At 35.5% G+C, this 26469-nt stretch overlaps 1 protein-coding gene across 9 annotated transcripts in view; it reads right to left on the reverse strand.

The window, feature by feature from the left end:
- Positions 1-26469, reverse strand: part of FRYL (FRY like transcription coactivator) — a 174453-nt gene that overhangs the window by 18013 nt on the left and 129971 nt on the right. For 6 of the 9 annotated variants that reach the window (XM_063335216.1, XM_063335214.1, XM_063335212.1 and 3 more), the window contains 17 exons: positions 25811-25996; positions 23908-24112; positions 22861-22982; positions 22194-22384; positions 21408-21502; positions 19504-20111; positions 18780-18877; positions 17652-17822; positions 16465-16605; positions 14129-14326; positions 12703-12864; positions 12331-12405; positions 10627-10803; positions 7722-7925; positions 6713-6883; positions 2424-2677; positions 40-247 (listed from right to left, as the gene is read on the reverse strand). In XM_063335216.1, the coding sequence (XP_063191286.1) occupies positions 40-247; positions 2424-2677; positions 6713-6883; positions 7722-7925; positions 10627-10803; positions 12331-12405; positions 12703-12864; positions 14129-14326; positions 16465-16605; positions 17652-17822; positions 18780-18877; positions 19504-20111; positions 21408-21502; positions 22194-22384; positions 22861-22982; positions 23908-24112; positions 25811-25996 (3266 nt within the window). Of the gene's footprint in view, positions 1-39; positions 248-2423; positions 2678-5728; positions 5848-6712; positions 6884-7721; positions 7926-10626; positions 10804-12330; positions 12406-12702; positions 12865-14128; positions 14327-16464; positions 16606-17651; positions 17823-18779; positions 18878-19503; positions 20112-21407; positions 21503-22193; positions 22385-22860; positions 22983-23907; positions 24113-25810; positions 25997-26469 lie in introns of those variants that run through there. The other 3 variants (XM_063335217.1, XM_063335211.1, XR_010071122.1) reach the window with 2 other exon arrangements.

Here is a 26469-nt window from a genome sequence, read left to right on the forward strand (position 1 = left end):
GGTTTCAGACAAACGACCAGGTACTGGCAGCCCACTGACCTGAAACAACCTTGAGAAGACGTGAAATGTATAGACAGCACAAGATCCATCTGTATCTGACAGCATTTGATTGACGTGGCAGCGCCAGGCTTGCTCTTCGTCATCGTATGCCACTGGCTGGAAGGCTGCCAATATGGCAGAAAGAAACGGTGAAGGAGGTGGGGAAGTTTGTACTTCTGAGAAGCCATCCTGTTCCTCTTCGTCTTGGCTATGAATAACAAACAGCAGAAATTAGCTCCTCAGAAAATTTTTTAGGAAAAAAAACCCCTTCAATTTGGTAAGAAGAAAAAAAATAAGAATTCAGAATAGTGTTTTGTAAAATAAATAATCAGGCAACTAAGGTAACTATGAACCAAGAAAACAGTAAAAAAAAAAATCAAAAACTTTTGCTACACAATATAAAAAAATTGCTTATACTCTCAAATACCTCTGAAGTTTATTAAAACATGTTATTTCTATGCATATCTATAGACAAAAGGCTATCTGTAGGTTATATGTAGCTATATATACAGTACTCTATATATACACACACACACCACTCAGACTGTTATTTTTTCTTGCCCCCAATAACTGTATAACATTCAATTCTTCAAATTTTATTCATCTAAACATATGCTCCACCAATATCTGTAACAAATTCTAAGTTTCCTTAAGAGAAACACTCATTTAGCAAGGCAATACTATAACTGTCTCAAGTAACATCATAAGCGAAATCAGAGATAGATTGGAACACTTTCATTTTTATGCGCAATCAATTAAACGTGATTTGTTTGAAGAGCATTCTGCAGTCATGCTTTCCATTAGGCACGAAACCTCCAATAAAAACATCAAACTAGGAATTAATCAATGCTGCTACGTACAGTCATTAACTTAATTGTTAAAGTTTTCTATATTACTAGGAATGATACGTTTTGACATTTCTTGCATAATTGTACTTACACAGCAAAAAGACATGTGGAAGGATTCCAAGTACAGATAGTTTATTGAGATAATTTTTTAAACAGGTACCATTTTTCTCTATAACAACCACCTCATTCACAGGGGCACCAAATGTCTTAAATAAGAATTAAACATATCTTAAACAAGAAGTGTGGGTGCCATTTGTAGGTACATTCATTTTAATAGCACAAAGCTCAAAAGCTAAAATGCAATCCTTTTGCATACTATCTGTAAGCATAGCCTCGAAAAGCTTTTCAGATATTTTCTAACTAGTGTATCAACCCTATAAATAATCACCTCTGCTACTCTTCAAAGCAGAGCTACGGGTTTGTTTGTTTGTTTAGTGCAAATAAACTAAAACCTTAAGAGACCTTCAGATGCACACTAAGAAATAACCTGCTATTAACTGGTACCAGCCTTTAATTCTGGCAAGGTGTAACGCAGTAGGTTGCAAAATTCCATTTCTCTTCCCTGTCCCAGCAGAACCTTCTCAAACAACTTGGTCTTTTACAGCTCCCGTTGTGTCCTTTTCTGTAAAAGGCTCCTTAAATGATCTCTCTGACAGAATATACACTAAGTCCATGTTCCTATATACAGTGAGTCTATGTATTATTCAACCCAAACTTCTGAACAAATTTTAAGTATGAATAATTTGGAATTTTTTGTTTGTTTGGGGTTTTTTTATTTGTTGGGTTGGGGGGGGTTGTTTGTGATTTTTGTTTGTTTGGGGTTTTTTGTTTGTTTTCCCTCCTTCTTAAACTGTTGCTTTCAAAGTACTTAGGGTTTCAATTTAAACGTGACTCAAACAGCTAGGACGTACTATAACTTTTCCTCTCAATAGTTATTTTTGCTCTCCATATTAAAAAATGGAAAAACGGTATTTTACTTTAAAATGTCATAGAAATATACAGAAGACCGATTGACCTTAACACGGAAAATAAACCTTGGGCAAATTCAAAGACAAACTGTCCTGACTCCTACAGGAGTTTTGATTAAAAAAAAAAAAATAATTTAACATTTTTCCGCTGTCCTTTCGTGCCAAAATAGGCTCTCTGCCATAATTCAGAGCAGTTCAAAGGCTTTTCTATGTTGTATTGCTTGCAGCAGGTGGCTGCCAAGAAAATGGTCCAAAACACCCTCTGACCTCTTTTACATTTCTAGCCTGTCGATGGTGATGAAACGTGCTAGCTTTCTTTTATTCAAGAATTCTCATCGTTTCCTGCATGGCTGTTTTCCCTGTACCAGAAACAACTGCTGAGCAAAGTACTGAGTTTATTTGCTGTAACAGGCAAAACCAATCAACCATTATTTCAGATACACAAAACATCATTTTAGATACTTGTATTACAGGATTCGTGGAAAACCCCGCACCATAAGAAACCCTACTTTAATTCATGCGCTAATAACATGTCATTTCTGTTACTTAGAATCAGGATTAATCTTACCTAGACAAACCAGAGAAGTCAGCTTCTTCTTCTTCACATCTCTCATCCAGCTCTTTCAAAGCAAGAGTGACATCCTCTTCACAGATGGATTCGGAATAGCTCTCAGGCGCTGCTGCCTCTGCCAGTTCCGGGGTCTCTTCCAGCTCAAGAGATTCATGACAGACCAGACAGTCCTGTTGTTCTTGTAGTAGATACGACCCAGTGTCTTCACTAGCAGTGCTAACCTGTTCATCCCTTACTGCTGAACTGCCTTCCTGTGAAGCAAACACGCTTTTATTACTTTTATTGTCAGGGCTTATGTATTCTTCTCAGTTCTTATTACGGTAAAGTAACAGAGTCATAAAATACTCTTTACAAATATCCATTTATACGTTATAATAATTCAGCTCTTTGAATTGTTCACATAGTTTTACTTGAGCAAAGACAGGCAGACTATTTGTAATGTTTATAACTTCTGGTTAACATTAATATCTTAGACTATGACTTATCATTTATAGCAAATACAATTTCTCAAATACACTCAATTAAATCTGTAAAGAGAACACTCCCAGAAGATACCTGCAAATTGCTTCAAACTTATTTACATCACAATGAACACAACCAAGACTTTCATATTTTACTTTTTTAGGTAAGGACCAAAATGACTGCCTCATGCTTGCCTTTGGGGTCTGGAACCAGTACAGAACACTTCTTCTTTCCGCTCTCCATTTTAACAAGTTTCTAAAGCACAACTGAGCAAACAGTATAACAGATGAACAATGGAAAAGGGACACTCCATTATTTTTCTTATTTTGCTATTACTGTTAATATGGGGAGCTTTAAGGGTTTAACCCTGAATCTCTAAATGTAGGCTTTCAATCACTGGCATTTATAAAGAGATGATGATTAAACTCAGGCAGGTAATATCAGAATGACCCCTTCTCCCTTCCCTCTTCCTCCATTAGCATTACTAGACTCGCCAACATCAATATATTGAACAGAGAAATTCAGATTAAGTTAATTTATGACGAATCCATTTGAAGCCTTTTACTGGATTTTTCTGTGGAATAAAAGTAACACTTTCTTGTACTTGCTATTTCCTAAAGGCACAAAGTATCACACATTTTCATCCTTAGTGTGCTGGTCTTGCTCTACTGCCATATCCAAGACTGGTCAACAAACCTTTGGACAGTCTCTAAGCATACACATCACTTCGTGGCTTTCATGAGTCTAAACAGATCCTCTGACAGATAAATAACTGTACACATATTAGAAAAGACAATTCAGCTTTAAACAGAACTGTATCATTTTCTTTCCCGGTGATCCTAACCTCACCTCGCTGACTATGGTACTCCTCAACGTGACACTCCTGGCATTAGACACAGCTAGTGACCCCACTTCTAACGACTCTTTTGTAACAGTGAAATCTGTGATTTTATTGCACAGAACAGCCATTTTGTCACACTGTGCAGCTAAGGCACACGGGAACACAAGGTATTTCTACAATAACGCAGCAAAATAATTTGGATTGAAGCAGTGGTCCATCTCTATTCTATATGATACAGAGCTGCACTGATGAGGTCTAGTAGATGCATGTATGAGGGATACATTTTTAGAAAATAATTAAGTGCTAATTATTAGGTAATGAATTTACAGCTAAGTTAGTCTTCATAGTGCCATGACTCCTGATTTCTGAAGTTTTCTATGTAACATTGGTCATGTCTTTACTACCAACATGAATGTTCTTTAAGTATCTTAAAAATGTGATTTACATAGTCGACAGCTCCACAGAACCTAAGGAAAATTACTTCTAGTAACCCATTCCCCTCATAAATCCACAGTGCAAGTAAAATAGAGAATCATTTAAGTCAGAAACTTTCATATACTTAAGCTTGTGAAACTTACTTACTGTACAAAATTTAAAATATTCTTGTAAGCTAGACTGTAAATTCCCAACTGGAATGTGACATGTCCTTTTTGCAAAGATACACGCTACTGCTGGGAATCAGCCAAATACATTTAAGTAAACTATTTGCTTAACTCTTCAGCATCCCTACAAGAGAAACAAGGAGCTCAACAGCATCTAACCAGCACGCAAACTTGTTTTTAAATAACAACCTTTTTTTTTTTTTTTTTAATTTTACCTTAGGTAAGTTTTGATACATAGTTATTTATATTAAAAATATTTTGCTAACTGACCCTTGGCATGAGATGAAATGCCCACGTTGAAAGAGTTATACATGAAGCATATGTGCACAGGAAAAAAAAACAACTGCACTATGCTGCAAGTTGTGCAGTATAAGAATTCAGAACAAAATTAGTTTTACTGACTTCACGAATTTTTCAGAGTGAGTTGACAGCGTGCATATTTTCAAGCGCATTTCGTTAAGAGTCACAAAGCCAGCTCTCCCTTTTAGCAACAAAATCCAACTAGTTAGCTAACTCTTGTAGCGAGACAACTTTGAGTGTTTGAACCGTACTTGAAGAAAACAAATGTATTTGACCGAATCCCGTATTCTAACAAGTACAAAATAAACCTGGAACACATGACATTTAGCAATTGCATTTACGTGCACGTGCAGTCTTTTTTTTTTTTTTTTTGATATAGCGGTTTTTTCTGGATGCTGTTTAGTCTCAAAAATTAATTTACAGCCCAGTTTAAATGTTTTCAATATTTTGAATGACATTGGTGCTTTTTGTGTGAATGTTTTCACGTGGATTATCAGAAGTACAGCAACTTTATAAAGGGAGCTGCAGAAGAACAATGAATCCAGGTATAAAGTATAAAGGACTGCTCAGAAAGAACTGTGAAAACGTAAAAATGAGTTACAGCTGAGAACGTACCACAAGCGAACAACGGGGAAGACAAAAGTTCTATCATGGTGAGTTTCATTCTACAAAATCTCAGCATATATACATCGCTTCTCCCTTTTGAAATCTTAACATAAAAATATCTATCCTATGAGGAAAAAAATGACCCCCAGCCAAAATTCTATGGGAACAAAAATGGATGTTGTAGACAAGCAGATGAAGCGCTGACAGAACAATTTGTTTGACAATCTAAGCGCAGGTGCTCTACTAAAGTTGAGACAATTTATCAACTGCAATGTAACCAAACACTTCAAAAAAAAAAGCACACAGGCAATCATAATGGAAAAATATGGGGGGAAAGCTGCTTTGTAGAAGTCACAATATTACATTTTTAGAAGGCTAGGATTTTATCACAGGAAACCAGTCACCCACACTTTCCCTTTGTTGTATATTCTAAGTATGTCTTTTGTTCTCACAGTTATCTTCGTTAAATGTTAGCTAGGTGGATAGTTTACCTGCTAATAGGAGTGATTTTTTTAGGTAGCAAACAGGGATACTAGAGCCTTTGTCCAGAAATCCCAGTCACTTGAGCCAGTCAGTCGACTGCTTAAACCAAGTTGGCTGAAGACCCATTCTTAAGAGTAAACAGATAGGAGTATCTTAATTTTCTGGAAAACTCAATAAAACTGTACATTCTGTTAAAGATGGGATTAGCAATGCCTGTCCAAATAAAAGTCGGATTGCCAGCAACACCAATAACTTTAACAGAAGAGATAAAAAGTCCACCTAAACTAAGCCATTTCAAATTAAAGAAAAAAAACCCAACATACTGAGGTTTTAGCTACAAGTGCTAAATATTGTACGAATTGTAGCAGATGATAATTTTATTTTAAATGAGTTTTTTTTAATTTTAAATTATGCAAAAGATGTAAAAAACCAAGAAACTGAAGTACTCACAGATTTGCAGGCGGCCATTAGCTTGAAATCTGTCTCAGTCCACACAGGCCTTTCCAAAAAAGTATACCACTAGCGTTTGTGGTCCTTTTTAAAGGATTATTTAATGGAACCAACTGCTAACACAGCTGGCCTGAGGTTTTACTCCCAAATAGCACCAATCACATTAACCCAAAGAAAGCAAAAAAAAAAAAAGGGGGGGGAAATAAAAAAGTATTTGAAAGAAAATGTTGCTCAAGAAGGATTTCAACCATATCAAGTAAAAGCATCTTGAATATTAGCCTATTTTCATTCTGCACCATGAAATGATCATTTTCAGCCCTTCAAGAATATTTTTAACCTGTAGTAAGTTCCCTCAGTCCACCCAAGCAGTTTTCATACTGAGGGAACATCTTGCAAGAACATTCCAACAGGTTAGAAATATTAAAAGCAAATCAAATAATCAGTGTAACAGATGAAAATTCAGTTGAAAAGAAAGACAAAGTTGCTACTAAATACTAGAAGGAGCCCAAATCAGCCATGCACCAGCCCACATTTCTCCCCACCTCAGGCAGCTGGTTGCTAGAGTTATCTAGAGGAGAAGCCTCCAAACTTGGGGTCTCAGTTCTGATTTGAAGCACCTCTTCTGTTCCCACACTGCTAGTGGAATCTTGAGACTGAAGCGATAAACCAGCATGGTCTGATATTGTTTCATCTATGGCAGAATCGCTGTTTAACTAAGAAAAGAAAGAAACGTGAAACTCTTCATAGTTTACCAAATATACAAATTACAGGGAAAAACACCTTAGTTTTGAAATAGGCTGTTTCAGTACGGTTAAATATTTGAATTAATTTACATATTAGGAGTTTAACAGCTTTAAACTGAAACCATTACAAGCATCACATGCATTTTTGTAACATCTAACTCTGAAGAGAAGTTTGAAGTTATCCTTAGGATCCAGAAAGATATTTTCTGTCTTGTTCTTAAAGGTCTATGGCACTGGTGAAATGCTAGACCGAAAACACCGAAGAGCAGAGCTTTGTTATGGGCAACATTAATACAAACTTTGCCTAAAGTCTGAAAAGCAGCATACTACCCCTGCTGCTCCCCATCCAGTCAATTTTTTCCTAATTTAATGTATGTAATGCAGAGAGACTTCTGAGCAGCCAGCATTCTTGATTTTCCTCAGTTTTATGTACACATGCTTCAAAATCAATAATTAAATTAGCAATTTCAATGGTCACTTGCTGCTCTTGTTCTTATTTAGTATTTTGGGGTTTTTTTGAAGCTAGGAACCCACAAAGACACACACTTATATATAAACACATGCAATTTTGTGCTTATATTTAAAGAAATATGGTAAACAAAGACATTAATGTTGCAATAGAGTTATAAACCTGTCATGTACCACCAGTAGGTAAAGTAACTCTTTTCCTTCATTGATGCTGTTATGAAATAGAAGCTTACCCATATTAATTGAGTTCCTCTTCACTTCACTTAGGCTGAGAGTGTGAGCCACACTTCTCCATTAAAAACTTAAGTTCTCAGATTCCTTTCAGAGAAAAATAACCTACCATCTGCGAACGAGACAGTATCTGACTTGCAGTCAGGGCTGCTTCTTCTTCTGAAGACTCATCAGTATCTTCCTGGTTGGTCAAGTTCAAGCTGGGTGTGCTACCAGAGTACTGACATTCTTGAAGAGACGGTGTGTCTCCTTTGTCAATACTGTCAAGAGAGCGCCTACGAACGCCCCAGTTGAAGTTGTCCATGCTTTCACCCTGTAATTAAAAAAATTTGCACACATATGTATGTATGTATTTCAACATAATAAAATTAATACACAAATGCCACACAGAAAACACAAGTACTGAATGCATTATGAGCAGAGTTTCAATCAGCCCTTTAATTTTATTAAAATTTTAAATACCTTGTTAAAAGATGTTTGTAAATAAATTAAAATATATGGCAAATGAAGTAGAAATCTTTTGAATATCTTCTTGGAAACTAACTCAATATATAATCTAGAACTATATCAGCATCAAATTTATATATCTGACTAGAAAGTACAAACACATCACAGACAACAACAGATGAACGAGCCGGGGCACCAGGCTGCAACTTACCTGCAGCTCCTGGTTAGCAAAAAGGAAAACACATAGAATTAGAAAGAACGAGGACAAACACTTAAAGATACTCTAGAACCAGGGAAAAATGTTTTATTACATAAGATTTGCCAACAGTAAAAGACTGATTCAAGCTCTGAAAAAAGCTTTAGTCAAAAAGCTAGTATTTAAAATAATTCCTCTTTCTAATGGGAGATTGATAAAAAAAAATAAACAAACTGATGACAGAACACTAAAACCAGCATGCTTATGATACATTTTCTCTAGTGTAACATGTATAGCAACTGTTTCAACAAACAATACATGAAATTCTTTAACTAACACACATGAATCTAAACTGACCACATCCAACTGACAAAGCATCATCAACATTAATTATATACAGGCTGTAGAAAAAACAACATCTTCATTAACTGTTTTACCAGCTACTTTGTGTCAGTTTTATGAAGTGCACCCTAAAGACCAATAACTGGATCCTTTCTGTTTGCACTTTTTAAAGCTGGGATACTTGGGTTTCACACATCCAACATACTAAGCGAAATTTATATCTTAAAACACTAGTGTTTTAATTCACAGGTACAATACTGATCTTTGATTTTCTCAAGCACCTTGTCATTCTTCAACAATTCATCTAAGTAAGACGGAAAACCTGCTCAGTTCACTTTGCCAGTCTACAAACAGTTCTGAAAATACCACATCTAGCCCCAAGTGTGCAAGTACAGGTTCCAAAACTGCACTAACAGAGTAAGTGTCTCTTGTGGTGACTTAAGATCATCATGACGCGTTAAATATATACAGCAAACTAAACATGTTGTAGTCTCTTTCTCTCTTAGTGACTTGTTTTTCTCCAAAAAGGTGAAGTTATGGCAAAGCAAAAGAACCCCCAAAACAACTAAGGACTACTTCAGCAGGCTGAAGGACTTAAGTTTAATCTGAATATTACTCAGATTTTACTGAAAAAGCACCAGCTTATACTGTTGACATTTAATTATTATCAACAAAGAACATTCTACATTTTTGGTGCAAAACTAGGCAGCTCTTATATCAAGAACGCAATTTACATGTAATGTCCTAAATTTGTAAAAGCTGTGCTTTTTCCTTTTTTTTTCTATTTTTGCAAGTATAGCACTATGTGCTGCATACAGGCAGTAATGAGAAAGAAACTGTCTTTTCTTCATTATGATCTGCTATTAAAATACTACAGAAAATGAAGTTAAAGACTAACTTGGTTTGGCAAAGTTTTCAGCTTCTGGCATCCTACCTGCAAAGCCCCATCTAGTGTTAAAATAATGTTTTACTACTACTGAGCCTTGATTCTGAATTTTCTGACTACTTGCATTCAATATAGGAAATTGTATCTGTATAGGTCACATACAGGCAACAGACTATAATAAGCCTATACTTCTAGAAGGTGTAAATATTAGCTGAAGTGAAGCAATACACGGGAAGCATGAAAAAATGAGATAAAACTGAAGTATTAGGGGGGAGAAAAAGCAAGATTTTGTAAAAAGGGCTACGTTAATCAGGAAGAGAACAATCTTAGGGTTTAAATAGGCAGATATTCTTCTCAGTAGCTTGTTGACTCATGACCTGCAAGGGTCTCCATTACTAATTCAATATTTTGTATAGACTGTAACAAAGCACTGAAAGAAATTACAAAGCACTTGATTTCTTCTCCCCAGTCCTTTTACAGTCATATTTTAAGCTTTAGCAAATTCTGGTCTGAAGCCTTTTATTTATCCCAAACAAGTAACAACTGTTAACAGAATCTTTACTTTTTCTCAATATTTTGTTTTGTTTTACCTCCCCTCTCTCTTTTTGACAGGAGGAGAAGTGGAGGAAATGTAAGAACTGCAGACCAGATATAATATAAAAGTCAATGCAAGCAATTACGGTGCCCGAGTCAATCGTATACAATGAGATACTATATCATACAGTTTGTAACTTTGAAAGCTATTCTTCATGTTTTCAAAATGCAGAAACATACCAGGAACTAAGATTATGCCATTTTCTTAACATATTGTTCCATAATTAAATTTTCTAATGCATCATGCCTGGGTGTTCATCCTGTCATTGGCTTATACTGTCATATCCCTTCACTTTCAGATTAAGTCACTCAACCCTCCCTCAAAAATCCCAACTCTCCCCCAAAAACCACCCAACAGTTTGCAACAACTTAACACTGCAAAGTCTGAGACACAGGTTTCTTTATCGTGCAAGTTAAATTCAATCCTCATAAATTCTTCCCAACTGGATTAGTTAGAAGAGCTGCCAATTCCTTAGAATTGCACCAACATAACCTAATCTTTAAAACGTTCTCAAATGGGAATACACAGAAGAAATTCCAAGGTCTCACCTCTGCATCTTCCAATTCAACATCTAAAAAGTCAAAGTCTTTAAAAACTCCAAATTGTTGTTCACTGGTATTGTCTTCTACAGCCACTTCCTCCTCTTGAATCACTTCTTCTGTCGTTGAAATAAGGCTAGTCTGTTGATCTCCAACTTCCAAGTCTTCATTAGAAGAAAACACAACCTGTAGATACGGGTAAAAACAAAAATAAAAACTTCCAACTTCTGTAACTGCAAAAGTCAGTTATCCTGCTTCCCACGATCTAATGGCGTTAGTAGCAGTCAGCTTACCACTATCATCACAATACTAAGGCAAGTGCAGGCTGCAATTTGTTTCAAGACTAGTTGGATTTTAAACTACATCTTTAATCTAGTGATATTGTTCTCTCCTTAATGTAACTGAGTTGCAAAGGTACAAATAAACAGAAAAAGATATCCGTGAACCTTCCTTTTCATAACCTCAGTATTAGTCAAACTTAAGAAAAAAACCATCCATCCACATAACACAGGCCATATCATTTTTGCCTACCAATTTCTGTCTAAGGACTGTATACCTTTAAAAAGACATCCAATACTGGCTTCCAGTGACGATAATCTTCACAAACTACAATTTGCTGTTTCTTTCTACTTGCATTTTTAAAAAATATCTTCAGTTTCAGCTTTCAGGCATCTAATTTTATTTATTTTAACCTCCTCCACTAGATTAAAGATCCACCTCCCATCAATACTTTTCCCCAGGTAAGAACTTCTATGTCACAATAAAAAACTGTATTCTAGATGATAACCAAGCGAGGCTACTCACTTTATTTTAAAAGCTTTTAATGTCATCACCACCATTAAGCTTAGTAGGCCAACGGGAATAATTTCTGTGCCATACACAGAAGTAACACCATCGGCCTATTTTTACTCAATAGTTAAGACTATTGTTCCTACTGATATCCATGTTAACTTGAAGATGTGTGATCCAATTGTCATTTTCAATGGATTCTATGGTATTTTCAATACAGCATCAACATACTTGCGGTCCTCAGCCATTGCTGCCCCTTCTCTCTAAAGCGCATCTTATTTATAACGGACTAGATAGAGATTTACTCAGAACAGGGGAGACCTAGTTCAATTCCTTCTTCTAGCCAGGACAATTAAAATTCATACATACAACCTTAAACATACAACACGCTATTCTGGAGTGGCAGTGGAGTCCTGCTGTTCTGTGAAGAATGTAACATGCTGAGAAGACGCATTATGGAGTAGTCTGATCAACGGAACTCCTTAGTAGTCAACAAATTAAATTTGGAGACAAAAGATTTGAGTTCCATTTCAAAGACACTAAAAAAATCTTGTTTTGATAACTACATAAGATAAAAATTAAGAATTAATCCTAGTAATTTAGCTTTGCTTTAAAACATACAGTCCTTCCCCTATAAGACTGACCTTAATTCACTGAGACGGCAATATTATTTTTGACTGAATTCAAATACTGTTTTGAAACCTGTCTAGTAAAGAATGGCGCCCACTGGACTTCCTAAGGAATAATAGTTATTCATTACTTATGATTCCATCTCTTTTTAATTCTTCAACTGGATTTGCAAATTATTGAACCAAAACCAGTTTGTCAAAAACCGCTCTTCATAACTTCACCGATACCTGAAAATGCAATACCATTCTCACTACTGGCATTTAAAAACCAAAACAAACCACCATCACCACTTACTGAAGGATTCTTGGGAAGACCAGATTCTGGACCACACAAAGAAAGCACGTTCATTAGCTTCTCCCTAGTTCTTCTCTGAAAAATACACCACAGAAAATCACATAGCAAGCAAGGCATCTGCTGGAGGTCTAGGTAAAAATGTAAAATGTCTGCATTTTTTAACTAGTCATACTGCATGCTGACATCCTCTAAGAAGATTCTTACCATTTTTTCTTTTCACCAGTTTATATCTTTTAGTTTATGCTATATTCATGTATTGTTTTGCTGAGACACAATATAGACTTCAAATTACATTTCAACAAATTATTTTTTTTAATACATTCATAAACGCTGTCTATAAGATGGGTATAACGTGCTTGAGACACGATGTACCTGAGAGAGCTGTGGTCTCTTCCAGCTGACAGGAACTAATGCATTTGAATTGGAGCCCGAGGAAGTTGAAGAAGTGCTCCGGGTGACGGCAATGACTTTGGGCTTCCCGTTTCTACCAGCTGCGCTGTGTTGATCACCGTACTTATTCCCAATAATTGGTGTCTATCAAAGACAACAAATACTTTCTTAAAATGCAAATCCATATTAGTAAAGACTACACATTTGATTCTAGAATTTAGTATTATATAAAATGTAAGAGGTTTTGTCTGTTTGTTTGTTAGCATTCTATGAAGCCCGTGCCTAATCCACTGAGCATCGGTACAAATACTTCTACCCTATGCAGCAGGCTGCCATTCTGCCCACTTGTGGTTTTTTGAATTATGCAAGTTATATGCTGACAATGTATATTTTTCAAACACGCTTTAAAAACAATTGTGTTCTAAGTTTAAAAAAATGTGATTTCCCTATCAAAATCTAAAAGATTTCTCTATAGAATCATTCAGACATGAACAAATTGTTTTCACAGACCAGCAACTTCACTCACACGCACACACTTCTGAAAACCAAGGATCAAATTCGGCCCCTTCTGACAGGAAATGCTATTCCAATGAACTCTTCGGGAATTCATCTTGTCTCTGAATTATCTGCATGCACTGGAATTTCCAGTAAGGAATTAACTTAAAGAGAAGACTAACAATTTAAGTAACGCTCCTAAGACACCTTTATCTCCAATCATTACCTATGGTTGGCTTCAACCAGAAGCCCTTATTTTTGACTACTTCTAAAGTTTCTACAACTTTCAGATCCCTATATTACACTACAGTCATTTGGCTGCACTCCCCTTTTGAGACACAGAATGAGTATCAGCTGTAATAATAAAACGTATTCTTTTCAGTTCTAATTAACCCTAATTGGGGGGTAGGAGTGTTGTTTTCAACTAAAGGTAGTTTTTCTCTAGTTGTGTCCATCTCACACGGAGGTTCCTATATTCTGTATCCTACTCTCCCCTTTAAATTTTCTCCCCCTTCCAAAGTCAAAACTGGAGTACAGCGTTTTAATCCTCGCAGCCCTTGAACGCACAACCCTTCATTTGATGAAAGCCTGGAACGTTCAGCTGCAAGCAGCAGCCAGCTGCATTAGCCTGCTCTCTGACACAGCTGAAATACCCTTGAGAATAATCCTGTTGACTTTTAGCAATTAACTCTCCAGACATTCAAAGGGGGGAAAAGGCAAAAACACAACATAGAAGAATTCAAAGTTTATCCTTCAGTATGACACTGATTACATGTACGTAAAATTTCAACACCTGCCATTCTTAAAGGTTGTATTTATTTTAAAACATGTAAATGCAGAAGGCCAACAGAAAATAAATCTGAGTTTGCAAGAGAAAGTCATTATTGCATTATAATTTAAATATAATAATTACCTCTGATATATCAAAATGAAAATCTAAGGTCTTCCCAGGTAGCTCCTTGGAGACATTATTAAAAATTTTCGTGAAAGAGATTTCAGGAGAACCTATATCACCTCCATAAGACTTTGGAATATCATTAGGTACCACAAGGCTTGCTGACCGAGACACCACCAGTTTCAAAATATTCAGGGCTTCCTTCCAATATGGACTCTAAAGAGAACGCACACAAATCCCAAAACAATCACTTCAAACAAGACAGCCATTTTTAATGCACAGTAGGGTTTCGCACTGATTCATTGCAAGATTCCCAAACCCCAAAGCTCTAATCTTCTACACGTGGGTGCAAGGTGCTAATGCAGGTGGGCAGCTTTGGACCTTGAAGGCACCAGGTCATTCCATGGTGGGTGGTGAGGTCCGGCCAGGCAGGCTCACCAGATCCAGGTCAGAGTCACAGCCACACCAGATCCTGTACCGTGTCCCCCGCTCCCTCTATTTACACTATGTTCTTTATCATTGTCTGAAGTATCTGCCCTTCATGCCCCAGAAGATAAAAACTGATAGCATTTAAAAGCAAAAACCACTTTCCCTTCCTGGCATCTTTAATTATTTTACACTTACGGGCAGAGTAAACTGAATCTGAAACAGACAAAAATATTTTGTGCTTTGTATTTCCTCACACATTTCAAAGATGTTAGGGGGGAGGGAAAAGCAAAACATTTACAAGGTTTTTATATAGTATCAAACCCACAGAGGGCTTCAAAAAGCCAGGGCAAAAGTATGAGAACATAATACGCTGAGAGCCCGAGTTAAATGCAAATCTCCTTAAAAAGAGGATTAAGGTAATATAAATAATTCAGCAGTTTCAACTACAGCGATTGTGGAGTGGATCACAGAAGAGACTTACACCAAAAGCTGCACCTTGGGAGGGTTACGATTTACACTCCTGAAAACGCTGGGGTTCTCCCTGAAACTTAAATCTTCCAATTTTTGAAATTAGCAGAATGTCTGATTCTTGGGTTATTTTTTGGTTTGGTTTTTATTTTTTTAATTGGGATGTCAAGTTTGTTAAAATTATTATTTTTTTTGTATTGCATTAAAAAAATAAACACCGCTTTCAAGGCTTTAAGCAGTATATGTTTCTTTGTAGGTAATGAGATTCTTCAACAATCTCTTGAATTTCTGTACATCATAAACATAAAAAGAGCAGTCTCAAAACTGAACCATCCTGAAGCAATTTAAATTTAGTAAGATGCATTGTGATTGCAGAGGACTAAAAAAATACCATCTTAGTAGCACCACATTTAAACAAGACATGTTCACGTATGATCTTTTCTTTTGTCATCTGTAACATGTTTTATCACATCAAAAATACCCAGACTTCTCTGGACTATTTTTTCCCCAGTACCATTAATTTTACAGAAGATGTTACTTCTAATTAAGATTACATTCCACGGTAGTGTGGGCTTGCATTAAAAGCTCAGATAAAGGTTAGAGGCGATGCAAGCCGTCGTCAGGCCATGAAAAGTATAGTGATGCTAATCATTCCATTTAGCCTAATGCACTCTGACAGGAGCACAATATCTAAAGTACATATCCATCAATAACAAAACATCCAAGAACACTACTTCTCCTGGTTAATTATGATTAAACCATTTGACTGAAATACATTTGGCAATAATGGCATTCAGGAAAAAAGAAAAGGAAGGTGGGGCGGGAAGAGAATGTCATGCACTGAAATGGTTTTATGCTCCAGGCATTTTCATAAAATCTTTCAGCAAGATGCTAGACCTTCTTCTGCGACACAGATTTTCAGTAAATTGTGTTCCAAGTACAAAGGATCAAATTACCTAGGGCAAAAGACTGTTGTTCATCTTTTGGGGACTTTCTTTAATAAAAAATCCACTCGAATTTGTTAAAGCACACCTTAACGTTCCTCACAGATATACTGGTGAAAGCGATTTAAACATGCATTTAACTGCAAAACTCCCTTTTGAAAACATATACACTTAAATAAAACATTTTTTGCAGTATTATCAGTAAACATTTCCTTATATTTTAACAGATGAAGAATCACCTCCTCTAACTACACATGTAGAGTTGCCTACATCTTTAAATAGACACACGTTGACCCAGGTAACTTGTCACAAAGATGTAAATCAAATTGGACAAATACATAAGCATATAGTGAATTAAAGTACGTAGGACAAGAAATAAAATACTACTGAACTTGACTCTGAACAACTATTTTTATATCTGAAATAAATTAATCCCCCCCCAAATTAAAGTGTAATTTCACTACCACTTTGATGATAAGCAGAAAATATTTTATAGGTTTTCAGAGCACCTACCTGAACATATTTACCAATAACTTTTATGATTTCCAAATTAAACTGCTTCACCGGTGCTGTGGATAGGTCAATATGACTGAGAAGACTGTAAATGATCTGCAGCAAGGACTGTTGCATACTGGACAACCCTTTCTCTAACAGCTAAAAAAGAGTTTTTTAAAATACAGAATTTAATTAGGGCCTTAAATAGTAGCAAAAAGTGAAAACAAACCTTAAAATACAGTTCACTCCCATACACATTTATTTCTCCCTTCAAGAAATTTACGTGTATCACTTTATGTTTTTCCAAATTTTCTTTTTGCATTAAAAAAATAATTAATGCAATAGAACAATGTTCTCTGTCCTAATTCAGTTTTCTTCCCTTGAATTTTGACATATTTATTAGCACAAAATTAAAGCATCTAGTAATAAAACACTTCTCACTAAATAGAAGTGTCCAAACAAACTCAACACCTCAAAGCTGTATGAAAAACACATCTACACCTTAAAGAAGGCTGGTAAACACAACCTTAAGAACAAAATAAGTACATGCGAAGTCATTCATAAGAATGTACAAATACTTAAATAAATCTTCATCAGTTTGAAGTGATATACTTCAAGGACAAGGCCTACAAGCTTTTCACAGAAGTTAGTTTTTAAAGGCAATAACAGTTTTCCTGTATCAATGTCTGGCAGAATCACGTACTGAGTTCTATAATTTAAATGACCTTTTATTATCTACTATGCAATACTTAAAATTGAACTTTGAAATTATTTTTTTGAGTTGTGATAAGGTCATCTTTAAATGTGTACTTGGCTAAAAAAAAGGTCTCTTAAAATTTGCACTATATATTTCTGTATATTGCACTGTACATTTTGCTAAAGCCAAGACAGTGTGCCCATTTTATTCATGTGGTACAGAATATAAATATCTACTACAAAACACTACTGCCATAAAACGGGCTCTTCCATTAGAGGGATTATCATTTCAAGGTACATTTAAATTGTTGCACTTCAAAATGGCAGTAGTCATCCCTTCTCTACATCCTAGAACATTTTAACATTATTCTCCCATTACAGAAGATGTGCTTCCCCACCCCCCCCCCCGCCCCGTATTCAGCATCATGAAAAATAAGGAATTGGCAACAAGTCAAAGTAACATTGATCACAGATCGTCAATACGAGATACGCTTTTATTAAAAATTTACCTCTGCAAGATAAGTTACGAGGTTAAATGTGGCATCTGAGAAAGAGTCGTGCAAATATCTACACACTACATTAATCCAGTTAGCGCAGTCTCTGGAATAACTGTGTGTACTATATAAGCTCATCATATGAGCCAGATTGGCAAGAGTTGGTGATTTCTCCTCTGCACAAACCTGAAACGGAAAAGGCATATTTAATTATATTAGAAATGACAATTTTTAACCTAAGCATTCACCAGTCATTATGCACTTTCCCCAGACTTCACTCTGTTTTCTCACCACTGAAATCAAACTAATCATACGAGCAACACCTGCAGTTTCTGTTGAATTTTGGTACTCGTGGCATCCATGCTCCAAATTTATCTACTACTCAAACCAAACTGCCCTCAACTAGCATCCCTAGCTAGCAGTGCAAGTATTTGAGGGAGAGCAGTAATTTCTGGATTTGTATCAGGCAGGTGCTCCTTTGAGGTGGCCTGCACACAGTTAAGTAATTAAGTGATTTACATATCACAATTTGGGCAGCCGGAGGGCTATGACTGTATCTCCTACAACAGACAGCACATTCTTATTCCCCTTTCCGCATTATTCCTTAAAACGCAGGCTGTCAGGGCAGCGTACCACCGGCCTTGGCTGGAGTTTGTCGGGGTGTACCCTGTACTACAGTTCAGGAATATTCCAAGGTTAATCACTGTGTACAAGTAACCGAAAGAACACGGTACCTTCTCTTCTCTACCTACCAGCCTGAAAGGTAAGGATCACCTCCTTATCATGAGTAAATTAGGAAGTGTGCTTAAAAATTGATTACATTTATATTGAAAATTACAAGCTGCAAAATCAGACAAGGAAGAAAAAGTAAGTGATATCATTAACAAGTAAATTTGTTCTTTACATCTAATGTTTACAGAATAAGCAAAATGTGTTTTTTCATTGGCAAAGGGAAACTCAGGGGTTGATAGGAGGACCAACTCTATATAAATTAGAATTGGATCACATCTTTAAAACACAACATTTTACAGTTATTTCTATGGGACTATTAGAATCCCATGAAAGTATTGCATAAGGGAGCAGAAAAACACAGCAATGCAGGTAATAAACTCCTGGATCCTCCCCAGGTATCGATTTACATACCTTTGCTATCCTGTCAGCTGTTTCTTTACAGAACTGAGTGGGGTTATCAAAATGTTGGATCAGATGAGGAAGTAGGCACAAGATGTTTAAGGGGAATCCTACACACATACATAAAACCAGTTATATTAGCCGTACAGATTTTAATATGACTTAATTTAATGTCGAGTTACGTGAGCATATAACAGCTTCCTGGTATTTAAGAACGCTTAGAGCATGATACACATATGTTCACACAGATACACAAATTATATATACACACACACGTACCTGTGTGTATGTATGTAGAAGGTATATAAATGTGTCTGTGCAAAGGTATAAAAATGCGTAAGATGAAAATAAAATCACCACTAATTAAGCAAAACCATCATGAAACTGAATAGCTTTAGGCAGCACAGTCACATCATTTGAAAAACGTGCAAATGTTTGAAATAGTACTGATTGAGCTATTTAGCACAAGATCATGAAAAAAATGCACATACTCTTAAAACTTCATGGAAGTTTAAAGTTAATAGTCAATACATAAAGTCTTCATGCAGTATTTCTTGGCAGATAATCACTGTCTGTAACGTATTCCCACTACCTAGCACTGTAATATTGACAACTGCAAAAAGCATTTAACTAAAGGCAGTTTTTTAAAGGCAAATGCATAATCACTACTGATTTTGATTACACGTAATTTGATGAAAATGTACATTTTCATTACTTATACAGTTACTAAAGGTACCTGCTAACTGAGAAGGATCCACCAAAGCATGCCTGGAAATTGTGATAAGTTTACTGAGGAGATGAACTGTCATTTCTTGTGTGGATGCTGAAGTAAACCCTTTTAGGAAAAGCTGCTGAAGGCCTGGAAAGTTATTCCATTTCAGTTTATTCTGCACCTTTTCTATCTTTTCCCGACTCTCTGATTTATCCAGAGGCAGGTGAATAAGAAGCTTGTTGAGCAGCTTGAGAGCCAAAAGGTATTCATACTCATAATCTGACTCTAGCAACGAAGCTGCAATCCAAAATATGGTGGCCATCAAGTTGACAGGGTCAGTAGTGGGCTGCACATCATACATCCCTCCCTCTCTCAGGGAGGAAAGGCTTCTAGTCCTTGCCAAACTTCCACCGTGATTTATCCTTCCATCCATTATATCCAGTGTGTTGCTCCGTCGACGGTCACCTCTGCGCTCGCTGATTAAATTCAGTCGCAAAGAATTACTCCTTGTATTGCTGTAGTATCCCAAACAACTGCCACTATTGATGGGACTTGTGCTTAGATTTATCTGTCCAGTGCTTTTCCTATTAGCTGCATACTTGTTTCCCATTACGGAATCATGGTATGAGGTTCTAAAAATAAAAAAAAAAATTTTTTTCAATATTACATATTATTCCATGCAAAATATTTGAATAATATATGGCTTAGAAAAAGAGAAGAAAGAACAAAGATGTTACACTAATCACATATATACACACACAGTGAATATTCCGCTTCATCACCAGGAGAGTATTATGATATATGAAAATACAGAATTTCTATATATATTATTAAAATATCTTTACAGCATAAGGACAAGACTGGGGCATCCCATTATCTCTGCTACCAAATCTATTTGTTACAATCCCACGACACCAAAATAATTACATAACGATTCAGTAAAATCAGAAAAATTAGCCTATAGCATGTAAAAGATGATCTGTAAATGAAGAGCTAGCATTCCAACTTACTTATAGATGTGATAAAGGTAGAGAAATGAATGAATTAATAAATGAAATTATCTACTTATTACCTTATATTTGTCTGAAATATCTGACCTAGAAAAAACAACACTTTCCAGTTCTGATACTGGAAATATATTCCTAGGAATCTTAACATTTTCAAAAACTTTGTCATGGAGTCAAACAAATAAAGATGTCAGCACATTTAGGGATTTTTTTCAGTTTGATAAAGTCACTCAGACTGTAATGAGACACACAAATGACTCAGACTGTACAATTACACTTTTGTCATATGGACAACAAATATGAGGCCTAAGAAAGACTAGCATTTGCTGTAACTGAAGACATTTCTTCTGTATTAACACTGAAATGAAAGTATTTATTGCAGTACAGGAGTTTTCATCTGAGAATCTTAAATTATCTGTTAAAGATTGGTGCCATTCTTTCATTGTACTTATGGGGAAAAAAATAAGATTCCCCAAAATGACACTACTGATCAGGGCCTGATTAGGGAAAAAAAAAATTTCTAAAGGTACTCCGTGCCTTTATTTTTGGGAAGTTTCAGAATAACAAACAACATTTCGCAATTGAGCTATAAGGAACGTCTTGAACGCTGCTGTTTTTTTTTTCTTTTGGTTTTTTTTTGTTTGTTTGTTTGTTTTTTGTTTGGTTGTTTTTTTTTTTAAAGATGGCCTCAAGTGGATAAGTTGAAAAGGTAGCGGAGCTCCTTTTCAGAAAATCTAGATTCTTATGAATTTTGCTTGAGGCAGAATGACAAAAACAAAAAAGAGCAGGCAATTTTGCTATAAGGATACAATTATTCTGCAAAGGCAACAAGAAATTATTTCATTACGTTTGTAATACAGATCTTTAATAATTCAAATGTATAAAAATGTGTAATGTAGGCTGACTAATAAAAGAACTTACTGAGAAAGGGCAGAAAGCAGATCATAATGCTTCATGGTTTCAGCCAATGTATCAATAGCAGACTCTAAGGTCAGAAGCAGTTCTATGACAAAACCCTGGGGAAAGCCACAGGTCATTATAAATTATGCAATATGCACAAGGAGGATCACAGAAAACCTACTGCGTAGTGATACAAAAATGTAACATCAGTATCAGTAACTAAATTATTATTTCATACATCAACTAGAACACAATCCTGATGAGAAAGTTCAAATTAGCTTCAAGACAGGGAAAAACTAATTTATTGCCAAATATTCCCAGAATTAATTCTGTTTTGCATTATTTTTAAGGATGGACTTAAGGATGAAGTCCCTCATTTTGCAATATTAAAAACATTAGATTCACTTCTAAAGAAGTACAATGACACTAAGTTGGATGGTTGTTAACACTTTATCAGGTTAAGTTCTTAATAAAAGAAAACCTAAATTATTTTTTATATGGCTGGTCTCAGGATTCTCTAACTATGAAAGAGAAGGTGTTTTCAGGAAACAGATATATCAAACTCTGAAAGTTCCTATTGCTGCAGAAGAGAATGTGCACAGCTCACCTTTTCATTATTTAATTAGGTGAAAATTCAGAAAGTGTTGTAATTAAAACTGTTTTGATATTTGAAATATCTTTATTTAAGAATAAAAAGCAACTGAATAAAAAATCCTTTTAAATTTTACTCTCATTAAAATAACGATGCAAGTATGTCACTTAGGCAAACTTAGCTTTCTAATAAAGTAAGGGGAAATTTTCAAATACCTGAGCTTCTTCTCCTGCATCTCCAACAGTTTCTACTAGTCTGGAGAGAACATCCGAAAGTGTAGATGCAGTAAGAGGCTGCTTCAGAGCCCTGAAAATCTGAAAGGACCTCCCAGCATAATGCCGAGAAGAGCACGAAAGCGCAGTTTGCAAAGCTACTTCACTGAGACGGTGTTCCAATTGAAATCCTCCTATAAAAGCAAATAAATATTCAAGCAACACAATGCTTTATAAAAAACAAACCCACTTGAATTTAATGAAGAGTAAATTGCCCAAAATTATTCCTAACTTTTGGATACTCTCGTCTTCTACTTTTTTCTCAAGGACTCTTACTCTCAAAAATCTTTCCAGGCGTACAAACTTGTATATAACACTTAACACTGGAGAGGTTTGTAGAGAATAAAACATTTATGATTTGAATATTAAGTGTCCACAATAAATTAATAAGATATTTTATCTCTTTCCTAAAAGATTACATTTAGATCTATCATAATAGAAACCTGAACTGAAGTGCACAATACACTAGAAAAATCTGTTATTTAGAAGCAGTAAGTGATCAACTAGAGTGATTTTTATAGATACCCTGTAAATTGAGAGGCATTCAGAAAAATTCATTTAGTTTGTAGGCTTGGACATTCTATCACGCATCAACTGTTTTCTAACATACCTGAGCTGGACTGTTTAAATATAGATACCACATGCTTTAAAAACACAGTTAACTGTTCAGCACTCTTTATATTAGGGTTCTTGGCCGAAACATCTTCGTGATTCCAAAGTGGGCCTCTTTTCCTAAAAATATAAAAATACAGTAAACACAACAAAATATAAAACATAGACTTCGTCATTAGTATTATTTAGATACCATTTTAAACTTAGACCTGCAAAAGAATCTACTATTTACCACATAAATGAAACCATTTAGAACTGCAGACACAGACTGGAAAGACGTCTGACAACTACCCACTATTATACAACAATATACAAAAGTTAAGACAAGGTGAAAAGCAATATAACAGATCCAACTGAAAAAACTGCGTAAGTTTAGGAAGAGACATTCTCTATTCAACAATATTTAGTTATCTACCAAAGAATCAGTACAACTAACGCCATCATATGCTTCTTAAAACATCCTCCTTTCTTCCCATTTTCTTCCCATCAATACATCACGCTATTCTAAATTTAGGCTGGTGTAAAGCGTAACTACTCAAAAGCTTTGAGAAACAGGCAGGAGTTCAGGTTTATACAATCTTGAGAGCTTAAAAAAAACTATTGTACAAACTGCACCGATGTTGATGGGTTTACAGATGTTCTTTGCCACAAATTCCTGGGGTTTGAATGACCAGCTCTCTAGTACTAAGTAATCCATAAACTCCACACAAATCTTGCAGCTCTCTATCATCTTTATGTATTCCAGCCCTAATCCTTTAGATGGAAAAGGGAATTCTATAAACTGTGTGGCAAGCAAAGATAACAGACTTGCGTAGAACATGGTAAAGACTTTTAAACACTTAGGACATGAAAAGGGTGGTCAAAATTCTCTGAAATTGTTGGAAAGTTAAAGTTGTTCATAGGCTGTATCCGATAAAAACACTTCAGGATTAAATTGTCTCTTACTGGGGACAAAACAGAGACAAAATTAGACAACACGATGCTAAATAGTAAGGGTTTTGCCGTAATATACATGCCTTGACAAAAATGAAAACTGAAATCTTACCTTGAGGTAATAAATTCTATGAGGGTTTTCACTTTTTCATCCTGCTCTACTGAAATGTCAACCTCATTGAGGATGGTGGTGTGCAGATGAGAAATGGCAGCACTTGTATTTCCTAAACTGATGCTAGAAGAGGTAGAACTTGAACTAAGCCCTGAGTCTGTCATTGGGGAGGGCTGGTAATCAGGTATAAAATCATGAACACCTGCTGAAATAAAACCACAATGATTATGCGGTCTTAAGTTGACAGTTAATATTAAATATATAAAAAGAAAAAACAGTCCTCTAAAAAAAAAAAAATCAATAACTTAGCAAACATAATGAGAATAATTTAATGGATGTAATAACTTCAAAGAAATCAACAAGCCTGATATATGCCAAGTCTCCGTGTGACCGGACCCTTAATAAAGAACTGCTAGATCCCTTTTTAAAACCACTGTATTATGTTTGATTTTGTATTGATAATATGACAGCTCATTGGCTTCTGAGGAATCTCATTTTAGTAAGTTGAGACAAATGATATAAACTACTTCCTAATAATGTGCAGATAATTTTTTTTTTGTTAAAACTCAGTCCCAGTGTAACTGACAGCATTTAAATCAGTGAACACGAAGTATTAGCTAGGGAATCAACTTGAAGCAGAGCGCCTCTGGATGCACAAAGTTTCTCGGAAGTTATCTTAATCTCACTGCTGTAAGAATATTCTCTCCGTGTCAATAAAATACAACTGCAGTAACTCTTCATATTAGGCCTCTATGTATGAGGTGCTGGGAGAAAGTAAACTGGCAAGGAAAAGTGGTTTGTGAACCTCTGACGGTAACAATTAGCTCGGTAGATTAGACGATTAGACGGTAAATAAGCTCACGACTCACTGACATCCACCACAAATTTGCACTCTGCAGAGCCGCAGGGTTTGGACTGGGGTATTAGCTGCTTCAAATAAAAATTAATGTTAGCTTATCTGACCTGCATGCGTACCTGTAATCACCTTATCTTAGTCACCAGCTGGAAACGTTTGATGCTGATCTTATTCTAGTTTCTAACAGACATTTTTTTTTTAATAATAGCGAAATACTGTGTCATGTTTAGACATTTTACCCAAACCTGTAAAGATCAGGAGTGGAATGGTTTGTATAGGTCACCATGTATGTGCACTGGTAAAGTTCTGCGAATAGATTTACATAAAAGAATTCTTCCACTATGCCCACTTTTTAATTTCTCATTGCTATGAACATCAAATTCACAAAACAGATGAGTATTTTTGGTTAAGGGCAAAACCGCTTCTGATGTGAACAAAACAGAATGGATTTTAAAGCAATATGCTGCCACCTACTGAAATAATATGAAATACTAGGTTTCAAAAAAATGAACGGTTTCACATTTCTTTAGAAACTACAATAGGCTCACACCATCAAAATACTCCTTTCATAGAGAGATACATAGAAAATATATAGCTTTCTGTATAATTACAATATTGTAATGTTACAGTGAACATTAAAAGGTAATACCTCAAAAAAGTATTCTGATAGCCTATTGAACAATGCAACTACAGCTGACAACAGCCAGACATTTAAAGTTGCTATAAACAAGGAAGAGCTATATCTTCTTGGGTTTTATTTTCAAGGGCATCATAAATCCTGCTGTATTACAGATCCAAAACATAGCGCTCCCTCTGTGGCTTCCAGGACTATTTAATCATTCAATTGTGATCCCTACTCCCGTGACTGGGCACAAAGTGCTAATGTGAACCGTATCAATTTTGACTTAATTAAGACTTGAAGAAATACAATTTAATGACAAGGGCTCAGGAAAATATTACATAAACAGAAGTTTTAATAATTCCTAGAAGAAAAGATAACTTTCCACGTCATTTTAACAAGCAACGCTTAATAAATCTAAAGCCTACCTGTGAAAGTATAATCTAAATGAGTAGTTTGCTTGACAGTAAGCACCCTGGACTCGTTGAACTCTCTGTTTCTGAGTAGGACAGAAGCAACAGACTGGACGTTGCTGCCAGAGCCCATCACTATCAGTAGATGCAAAAGCAGTCGTTTACAATGCTCATAGACTTCAGGGTGACAGTGGTCAAAACCTAACGCAAAAGGAAAATGGAAGAGCTTTATTACATTCAAAAGGAACGCTGAATTGAATTATTTAAAAAATAGCAGTATTCAAACTGGTGTGTTATATTTTACCAGTAATAGATACGTAATTCACTAAACAATGTTTTTTCAGTGTTTCAATATAAAAACAAAAGCATGCAGTTTAATAAACATTAATATATCCTCTTGTTTCTCACACAGGAGTAAGAACAAAGGGAAAAAAAATTGAATTTTGCTATGTCTTCTACAAGGAGAAAGAGGTAAAAGTGGATCCAACAGAAAGTGCCTTCACACAATCCAAAAACCGTCTTAATTATATTCATATTAATCAAGCTGAAAGATACTTAGTTGATTTTTTAAAATATATTGTAAAGATTAACAAATTAATGACATTTCAATACAATGGCAAACATTAATTTAAATGTGGAAAAGAACAGATACATAAGTAGCTACAATTCCTAAG

This window comes from Chroicocephalus ridibundus, chromosome 5 (genome assembly GCF_963924245.1).
Source record: "Chroicocephalus ridibundus chromosome 5, bChrRid1.1, whole genome shotgun sequence".
NCBI lineage: Eukaryota > Metazoa > Chordata > Aves > Charadriiformes > Laridae > Chroicocephalus > Chroicocephalus ridibundus.